This window comes from Protobothrops mucrosquamatus, unplaced genomic scaffold (genome assembly GCF_001527695.2).
Source record: "Protobothrops mucrosquamatus isolate PMUCROS unplaced genomic scaffold, P.Mucros_1.0 scaffold1045, whole genome shotgun sequence".
NCBI classification, from domain to species: domain Eukaryota; kingdom Metazoa; phylum Chordata; class Lepidosauria; order Squamata; family Viperidae; genus Protobothrops; species Protobothrops mucrosquamatus.
Window position 1 is genome coordinate 13,800 of NW_015387277.1, and position 10,449 is coordinate 24,248.

Genomic DNA, 10,449 nt, shown 5'->3' on the forward strand with positions numbered 1-10,449 from the left:
TTTCAGGGAATATTCAAGAAACTATCATTACAATTGCAACTATTAACACGGGCGCTTAACCCATGTGGTTTTGGCTGCCTAAGACTGGTAGCTCTGTTTGGTTCAGGTTTTATCCTGTCATTAAGGAGGACAGCTTTAACATGCATCGTGGCTGACACTAAGTTTTAGCAATGTTACTGTTTTCTGAATATTGTTAAAATGCTAAACACTGTGAGAGGAAAAAAACAACAGTTTGAACAGTTCTTGTTTGTGATCAGATGTTCTACGGCAGCGGTTCTCAACCTATGGGTCGCGACCCCATTTGGGGTCGATCGACCATTTCATGGGGGTCGCCAAGCAAGGCTGTCCGCCATTTTTTTCCCCTTTTCCGGCGGGTGCCTTACCTTCTTTGAGCTGGGCCAGCTGGTGGTCGGCCTGCTCAGTCTCTGCCGCTTGCCAGCCACGCCTCGGCCGGCGCAGGGGGCGGAACCACGCATGCGTGGCGCTCCCGGGCAGGGAAAGTCCTCAACTTACGACCGGTTGGGTAGTCCTCGACTTATGACCGGTTTAGTCCTCGACTTACGACCGGTTGGGGGTCACGGCATTAAAAAGGTTGAGAACCACTGTTCTACGGATTCCATATGCAGGTATTCAGGAGAGAAAAGCAAAGCAATGTGTGAAAGCTCTTGTTGAAAATATTCATTTATTTATTTATAGTTTCAATATACCATCACATTCCTAAAAATACTTTGGCAATTTTCTTGCAATTGAATGTGCAACCTATTTAGTCAAGGAAACACTTATCTCTGCAGAATTATTTAAATACACACGTTTATTTTGTTGCCTGTCACAGAAAGGCAGGATAACAAAACTTTGACAACTCACATGAAGGATTAGATATAATTTCTTTTCAAATTCTGCTCAGTTACACTGCTGTCATTTTTGTGCTATACTGCAATCAACATTAAATCCTATTTATACTTAAACTAAGCTCTGCTTAACCAAAATAGCTTTGTTTCCAAGTAAACGTACATAGTTTACATTTTAGTTTATTTATTTTTTAAAACTAATTTCGGACAGCTTTACAAAATACAGTGCAAACAAGACAAGGAAAATAGCAGTCAATTACATCCACAGTAGTCCAATATTAAAATCAGTTCTAGAGCATGGATTGTTGTTTTGATAGAAGCTGGACTGTTTTGCTGCAAATAGCAAAATTTCTAAATCTATTTAGAGTATGATTTCCTGGCCTCGATAAAAGTGCAAATCAAATGGGAACCACTACCACTATAACTTACACCAGTAAAATCCTTTTGTAACTTTTTTTATAAAAACATATAATGTGTCTCTAATGGTTCTATCAGAAGGTGGAAACTAATTAGCTCTTATTAAAGGAATAATGCAGAATATGGATATCTAAGCAATATGACGCTAAAAGAATCAGTGTTAATACAGAGATTATAACCATAGAATAGTTGTAATATTTTAACGCAAAACTATAAATTGGAATAAAACAGATTTAAGCCTAACTGTATCCTTATGTTTAACATTCAATTCTTTAAATCTAGAAATTACATTTTTTACAATGTTCTTGTCTAACAGAATTTAATAAGTAACCTAGTGACATTCATGGAGTCCTGGATGGGAAACTCTAGACAAAGAAACAAACACAAGAATGCCAATTTGTAATGATAAATGAAGAATACTTTTGATCTAGATATATGAGAGGTCCCTAGGCAAGAAATAATTAAATCTCTTTTTAAACACTTAAAATTTGTAACAAGTTGAAATAAGATATTAACCATGCATTGTGTCACACAGACTAAAAGTATAAAAGCCACATGTGCTATAAAAAAATTGGTTTTACCGCTAGTTCTTTTCTTAGCTTGAGTATAAGCATGTTGGAAAATTATATGTAAAGTGTGCTTTTCTTCAAACTGGAAGGTATAAAAACTGAGTAAAAGAATAGATGGGGAAAAGATGTTACAGAATAAAGTATATTAAGAAGTAAAATGTCAATTGCAATGAGCTAATGGAGAAAAAAAACATTCATATAAGAACCCATGCTAAGAAATTTAGAAAAAAATATTCCTGTATTCCTATACTCGCTGCTTATGAACATGGACTTTGTGCGTGTGTCCATGACAATTAAAAGCCCAGCTTTTCCATTTATTTAGCAGCTGATAATTTAAATACAGAAAGAGAAAGACAAGGAAAAAACTAATTTCAAACAGCTTATAGTATGCATGAAACCAATAAATATCTTTCATAGACAGTTATGGTAATTAAATAGACATTCTTGATTAGTCACATTTCTATTCTTATGGAAAAACACTAAACCTGGACAGGTAGCATTTATAGGTCTTCAAACATGATCATTTGCTGCAGGCTCTGTGACATAAAATACTGCAACATAAAATGCGTAAATATTAATGAGACTAAGATGCACAATAAAAATATTTAATTACTTGTTACTGCAAAATGTTTTTAAAAATCTGATTAAGGTAATATGCTAAATAACCATTACGGATACCCATCCCATAAGTAATATGAAATTAGAATTCAAGAATTTTGCTACAATATATGGAAGAAAATAGAATCAAACCTGCTGACCTCCAGTGTTAATGAGGGGCATAAGAATCTTCAGTACGTTAGTTGCATATTTTTATAGTGAATTCCCAGTAAGGTTGCTGAATTAAATAGATATAATGGAACAAAACCTGAAACATTTCTTTTGTTTGGTTTTTGCTTTATTTATAACCCTTATCACTTAGAAATACTTTCTTCCTATATTTTAAAAACACTCCTAGGTTATCCAAGAAAGCTCAAAGTCCTTTCCTAACTTTCTTTAGAGAGAGGGTCAGGATATTGCACTGAATGCAAGTTAACATTCATGAAATGACTTGAAGCATTATTTTGGCTACAATATGGTAATTCAGTCTTTGGTATGTAAAACTAAGCTTCAAATCCAGATACAGCATCGTCTAGGGCTACCAGCAGCCAATTTTTTTTTGTTAATCCTATTACATAATAAAGGTATTGCAGAAATACAAGCCTTTACGCAGTGCTGAAATTATTACCAAATGTATCGTACAGTTTCATGCATAAACAATATTAGTATTTCCATAAAAAAATAAGTTGTTGGAATTACTCTTCATTGTACCAGCAATTTTTAATATTCCCCTATTGTCAAGCATTAATCTTTCTATAAACAAAATAACATTTCCTCTAAAATGTTAAGCAGAAATATGGAAGTGAACCATAGAAAAAAGAAGCATTCACAATGATGAGGCAGACATTCAATTATCACAAATGATAGAAAATATAAACTACATTTCTTGTTACATCATTTACATGATTTTTGTAGGCTTTCAAACATTAACTTGTGCAGACATGTTACACATCAACCTCAGAAGGCATCATGGTGTTGGAGCAGGAGTCACTTTCATACTGCTAAGTGCTGCATGGATTCTGAAATGTAACCTGGATTCCATGGAATAGTCCTTGTAATTGTTTCTGCAAAAGAACATTCAGTTACTTGGTCATTTGCCAGCCCCCACTACGCCAATAAAATCAAAGAGAGAAATTTGTGGATGAGATTTTTCGGGTGGAAATATTTTACAGATAGTCCTCAACTTATGGCCACAATTGAGCCCAAAATTTATGTTGCTACGTGAGAAATTTGCTAAGTGAGTTTTGCCCCATTTTACAATTTGTCTTGCCACATTTGTTAAGTGAATCACTGCAGTTGTTAAATTAGTAACACAGTTCTTAAGTGAACCTGGCTTTCCCATTGACTTTGTCAGAAGGTCACAAAACATGACCTCAGGACACTGTAACTGTCATAAATATGAACCACTTGTCAAGCATCCGAATGTAAATCACGTGACCTTGGGGATGCTGCAGTGGTCATAAGTGTGAAAAATGGTCATAAGTCACTTTTTTCAGTGCTGTTGTAAGCTTGAGCGGTCACTAAACAAACTGTTATAAGTCGAGGACTACCTGTATCTTTTAAATTTTAAGTATGCTGCTGGCTGGAGAATTCTGGGACTTGAAGTCCACCCATCTTGCCAAATTGCCAAGCACTTCTCTAGACTATGCCTTGTCCTAATCCAGACACTCTCATTATCCAACATTTGCTATTAGTTCCTGCTCAAGTACAGATAAATCCCACCTTAATTTTTTACTCTCAAATACCCAAGTTTCAATTTCCTGGTAATCAGATGGTCATTTTTTGATTTACAAGATCTTCTAGAAGAAACCTTTCAAATTTATGTCAATTCTCCCATTTTCAGTTCAGAGAGTGTGTTCTTCAATTGTTTTCCCCAACCCACTGCTTTTGTACTTTCGGCATTTGTGCAACAAATTAAGCTTTCTCTCTAATATGGAAATAGCTAAATCATTTGGAAATACAGTTTGATCTCTTCTGTCAGGAAGGGAGTAGACAAATGTTTCCTGTTCATGTTTTTCAATCAGCAAGATATTTTGAATTAACTATGCTAATTAAGTAAGCTGAAATCAATATAGTTTGTGTATTTATTGATTATAGTTGTATAAAATAATTACTACTTACTTTGCAGCTTCTATACATCTTATAGCTTTTCCTCTTTCATCCTGTTGTTTATATAGAACACCCAACTCGTACATTGAATATGGAGCTAAGTAGGTATCGTACTTTAATTGCTTCTCACTAAAATGCAAATGGACATTATATCATTATTAAGGGCAATTAAAAAGGTTTGTTGAAACTCTTTTTCTTTGAATATATCTATAAAAAAAATTACTAGTTAAAATTAGCTACCTTATGCCTTCCTTAAACCATATTTATGTACTATGGTAGGATAGTTTTACATTCCAATAGAAGGCAACCAACACAAACAGGTGAAAAGAGGGATCTCTGCATCTGCAAAAGTTTCATGATCCATTTGGCTGGTGTCTATCCAGGGAAAATTCTCAATTGCTCAACTGGACAGAAAATGTCAGCTATATTCTAATGGTTTTAACTGAAGTTTTCAAATGAAATTTTCTCTGTGTTGCTGAATATTATTGTATCTTAAAATTCTGTTCCCAATTTTTACCTTTGAATAACTTGGCTGAAACACAGCTCTGCTTGCAAGAGTCTTCCTAAATGCTTCAAACACAATCCTTTTAGTAGTTGTAACAAGCATACATCATCCATGTAATATTCATTGTGATCTGAAAATGAAACGTAAGTGAGTTTCAAATTACAGCCATTATAATGAAGGTTGTGAATACAATCAATTGTTGAATACCATCATTAGTTAACTATTTTTTTCATATCTAATTTTTTTAAATCTAATATTTAATAACTTTTATATAAAGTAACAAAATTAATAAAAAATGTTGTTTGGTAATATTCTATTTGAGTATAAAGCAGACTATCTATAAAGTATATCTTTTTACTGGAAATAACTATTTCAAAATAAAGTAAATCATCTACCATTCTCCCACTTCCTTTCATTAATTCATATTCAATTATTGGTCAAAATGATAGCTCTGGAAACAGGCATGGTATTAAATATGTGAGAAATCATGAAAATAGCTCTATTAATTGCTATGTTTAAAAAATGAATTTGATATTTGAAATACTATTTTGCATTTATTTATACAGCCTTGAGATATATGACACTTTAGTTGATACAGGATCTCCCTGAATAATATTTTTATTGCATTTGCTACCTGTAATAAAAAGTTACAAAGCAAAATGCATCAACAGTTTTGCTTTGAAAACCATATACCTGTTGTACTCACAATCTTTTTTATTATTATTTACAACAATAATAAAGTTGCTGCATATTTAGAATTTTAAAATCCACACCACCCAGGATCAACCAACATCTATTGTTACAACAAACCTTTCTCTTGTTTCATATTTACTGTAAACTAAATTAAGACTATATAACCTTTTGAAAGAATGAAAAGTATAGTTAACAAGAGGCTTTTTTCCCTAGAATATGGAAAACTCCGCTTATTAATATTTCTAAATAAAATTTTGTGTACATATGTGTGTGTATAAAAATATGGCCCTTGTTAAAGTTATCAAGCACAAGCAATGTGTAAAAGTAGGATTTATCAGTGTGAGTTTCTATGGATTCATCAGAATTGAGAGTACATGAAAAGAACAGGCTTCTATTATGGCACTCAGTATAGGTTCATTGAATTCAAAGGCCTGCAAATGTGTCTTTTCTTCATAGAATAGTTAAATATTCTAACTCAGTTACATTTGTTTTGTAATTTATATCTTATAAATCAAAGTAAAACTCACGAGTTTCATTTTTTAAAAGGGTTTCTTCTTTTTCAATAGTTACTAACATATTTTCAGTGAAGTCAGCTCTCTTTCCAAGAATTGAAAACCCACTCCAGACATACATCATTTCCTGAGAAAAAGAAGCCATTGAATGAAAAGTACTTACGGTATTTACAATAAGTTATCTATTTATTCTGATTAAAGCTAGATGTTGTTTAGCATTTAGCATTAACATTTCTTTCAGTGTAAATTAACTGTAGAACTTTAAAATGTAACAAATTTATGATTTGAATCTAGCTGAAAAGCAAATATTAATATAAAGGAAGCAGCTATAAAGATGATATACTTCATGAAAAATTGCAAATTAAAAATTAATACTTTTTCGGTAAAAGTGCCAGATTTTAATTTTTGTATTTGCCCTCTTGAATCTCTTCCTGTTTGGTAATTGAAATAAAAATGTAAGTATACAAATACTCATATAATTTAGTATATTTATTAAATATTAAATGATAAAATATTTTACAAATATGATCTCATTGATTATAATTGTAGCAGCCTGTAAATTGTAGATGATTCCTTTAATATTTATTATATAACTTGGCTCATAACAAAGACTGAAATTGGTTAGATCCTGTATCTATGTATCTCTAAAGTTTTATGGAATGATCTTGGCAGACATATTACATTATTAATTAGAAAATATATTCTGCACAATTTGCTAATAATTTATGTTCAGCATCTAGCCTCTGAAGAGTTGGAAATATTATAACTCACATCGCAGACTTCAGTACATTGGTACTGTATATAGGTTCCAGTAAGATTACATATTTCTAAATTTATCTTAGCAATATTTAGGAAATGTCAGTAGATAGGTTTCTTCTGTGCTTTTATCTAATAAATAAATTAGGGCTTCCATGTTAAAGCCAAATGGGAATCTAATTTTCCTTGGTTATGTACAAGAATACATACACACACATATTTTACTCTGTCACTCAAAAGATGATTGAAGTAAGTCTGCTGTAAATACCAGAGCAGGCACTATTAGTTTCACAGGAGGAGAGGTCCCATAGCGTCGTGACTTTCTCACAGCAAACTTTTCAGTTGGGATAGATTTTCCTGCAATTCTTTGCTTTAGGCCTTCTACTTGCCTGTAAGAGGAAAAACAGTACTTTCTTTAGACATGAAAAGCTCATATTGTTGATTTTTAAGCCTTTTTGCTTTACCAATTCTATTTCAGTAATCCCAAACCTATAACAAGTTCTACTGTATAATAAAGCCTAGATGGGTATTTTAGTTTTAATGTATAATATTGGTAATACCTGCTGTGTATTTTTAGAAATAAAAATGGAAGCGAATCATAGAAAATTATAGCAAATGAAAATTATAAAAGTACAACAAACACAACAACATAGATCAAATGAAACTTTGGATGAACAAATGAGTCTTTAAATGGTTCAGAAAAATCTAAAGCAGAGTTTCTCAATCTTGGCTACTCTAAGACATCAACTCCCAGAATTCCCCAGCCAGCATATTCTGAAAAAATTCTTGAGAGTTGGAAAATTCTGGGAGTTGAAGTCCATACATCTTAAAATTGCCAACGTTAAGCATGGGTGTCAAACTTGATTGTGTCACATGACTTATCGTGACGTATTGCAATGTTTTTTGCCTTTGTAGAGCCGGGGTGGGTGTGGCCTGCGCATGACATATCCGGCCTGCGAGCCGCCAGTTTGACACTCCTGCTTTAAAGGATCAATGCCAACCCTAGCAGAATTCCATAATCATGGCATCACCAGCTAGGAGGACCTCACTATGGAATATTTAGCTATATATACAGGTACAGAAAATAAAAATGCTAAACACTAAAGGGAACTTCATCTCAAAAATCTGCAAGAAAGCAATGAAAGAGACAGGAGACCAAGAACAAAAGAGAATATCATGGGAAAGGAGAAAGGATCAAACAATGAATCTAATCTGACGTTTAGATGAAGGCTGTCCAACAGTGAGCTGAAATCGTTCATGTAAATTCCAGTAATAAAGCAGGTTTGTGAACAGTGCTTAGCTTATTGTCTTGTAGACAAAAAGCTTTCCAAGCATACTTTACAAAATGCTTCCACGCTAGCAACTCAAAAAATTTATTTCCAAAGTTACAATGTAAAAAATGTAAAATTCTTTTTCAGACTCTTTCTGTATATTTGGAAAATAAAATGATATCAAGATTATTATTAAAGCATACCTACTAATAAACCATATACTGTACAAGGAAAGAACAGAAGTCCCTAAGAGATGTCTCATGCCTATCTATTTTCAAATGTGGCAAATCCCATTGAATTACATGCAACTGTATCCCCAGTATAATTTGTAAGGGCCAAAGTATGGAATTTGATCGATGATATAAAAAATCTTGCAAGAAAGTCCAAGTATTTGACTATAATGAAGCTAATCTGCCAAGTCTTAAAAGTTAAGTTGGGAATTTTCTAGCAGAACGGAGCAAAAATCTGATTTCAGTAACAGATATGTGCATTCTTTAGGTGCACTATGGATTCCCCAAATGTGTGTTCATGCCAGATCAGAAGCAGATTTCTCCCTTTGGATGTGAAAACTGTGAACTAATTATCCCTAGATAATTAAGACAAGCTACTGGTTGGAAGAGGAGTGGTTAGAACACTTTTTAACTAAGTGTAATATAGACTTATGTCTAGAGCAGGGGTGTCAAACTCAATTTCATTGAGGGCCGCATCAGCATTGCAGTTGCCCTCGGGGGGGGCGGGATGTGTGGCTAAGGTGGGTGCGGCCTACTGGGTAGGCGTGGCTGGAGTGGGTGCGGCCTTACTGGGTGGGCATGGCCAGCTCTATATCGTTCGCGTCAAGGGTGCCTGTGGGGGCCTGGGCAGGAGTGGGACAGATCTGAGAGTCTCTGGCAGAAGGGGGTGGGACCGGGGCAAGCGCCAAGGCATGGTCCATTTCTTCATTCCTCACAAAGGGTGACACCTCCCCAGCATGCACCCAGGGGGCGGGGCTGACGTGGCAGGGGCTGGTTCCTCGCTATTTCTAGACGGCCTTGTGGAGCTAAGACTGAATGCATTTCAGTATAGATGGCCACCGGGGGCCATTCCCTCACTGTTTCCAGGATGGCTTCATGGGCCACATGAAACCACTTTGCGGGCCGCATCCGGCCCCGGGCCTTGTGTTTGACATGTCTGGTCTAGAATTTATTTTATATGCCATCTCTCACTCTAGAATATAAATTCACATGGCAGAAGAAACTCTATAGCAAACCCATAGGGAAGGATCCCCCCCCCCACAAATCAGAAGGTTATAAATGCAAACATCTTTCTCAGGTGAGCAGGTTTAAGGCAATGATAATTGGAAAAAAACATGACATTTTCAAGATATATAGCTTTGAAGATTAAGCTTTAAATAAATTCCTTTCTTTTGAAAAGTATTACCGAAACAAAGCTACAATATCTTCTCCTGTTGTTTTCACATCAGCATCAGGAAGCATGCACAAAATGGCAGCTTTCTGGAACACATATATTGCCTAGACAAAATAGAATAAAAGTATTCAATCTCTTTTTATACATGTATAGTTTCTTACAACATGCCTGATTTATTACACAGTCATTTCCTTGTACACACTGTGTAATTACAGAACTATTAAACCAAATTATTGTTTCATTAAAATTACCATCAAGGTTTTGCCTTACGCAAGGCACAGGTATCTGTGATAAGCAAAAGGGGAGACAATAGATGACAGATTGATGATACCACTAGCGTCTCTAATTATATACTTGTGTCAGACATCACGTACACAGTTGTGTTATTTGCCTGATGACATCATAAGTAATTCATTATAATTTTGACATAATTGTGACTTTTTAGAAATGCCCATGCTTAAGATGCTCTTTTTTGCAATCTGAATGAAGACATAGGAAAAGCAAGGGGCCATCTTATTGAAAAAAAAATCATAAATGTGGAATTTGTTACATAGTGGTCTAGCAAAGCAATTTTTTTCTCAGTGGTTGTTACTGTAATTTCCACTTTGTCAATTTCCCAGTTGCTAAAAATTAGTTACAATTAACCATTTCGTTTAAACCAATGTCAAGCTGAATGGCCTTTGATTATTTAATACAGGGAGGCTTGTATTACGGCATATTGTGTAAGCATGAAGTGTTCTTACCACTTCACAACAGAACTGGGTTACC

At 34.4% G+C, this 10,449-nt stretch overlaps 1 protein-coding gene across 1 annotated transcript in view; it reads right to left on the bottom strand.

The window, feature by feature from the left end:
* Positions 1-690: 690 nt before the first annotated feature.
* The window catches only part of TTC39B (tetratricopeptide repeat domain 39B), a 59,330-nt gene continuing 49,571 nt past the window's right edge, over positions 691-10,449 (bottom strand). Inside the window, exons 14-19 of the mRNA XM_015820037.2 lie at positions 9,694-9,785; positions 7,275-7,395; positions 6,266-6,377; positions 5,058-5,175; positions 4,553-4,669; positions 691-3,495 (exon numbers count right to left, since the gene is read on the bottom strand). Of these exons, the coding sequence (XP_015675523.2) occupies positions 3,399-3,495; positions 4,553-4,669; positions 5,058-5,175; positions 6,266-6,377; positions 7,275-7,395; positions 9,694-9,785 (657 nt within the window). The 3' untranslated portion in view covers positions 691-3,398. The remainder of the gene's footprint in view (positions 3,496-4,552; positions 4,670-5,057; positions 5,176-6,265; positions 6,378-7,274; positions 7,396-9,693; positions 9,786-10,449) is intronic.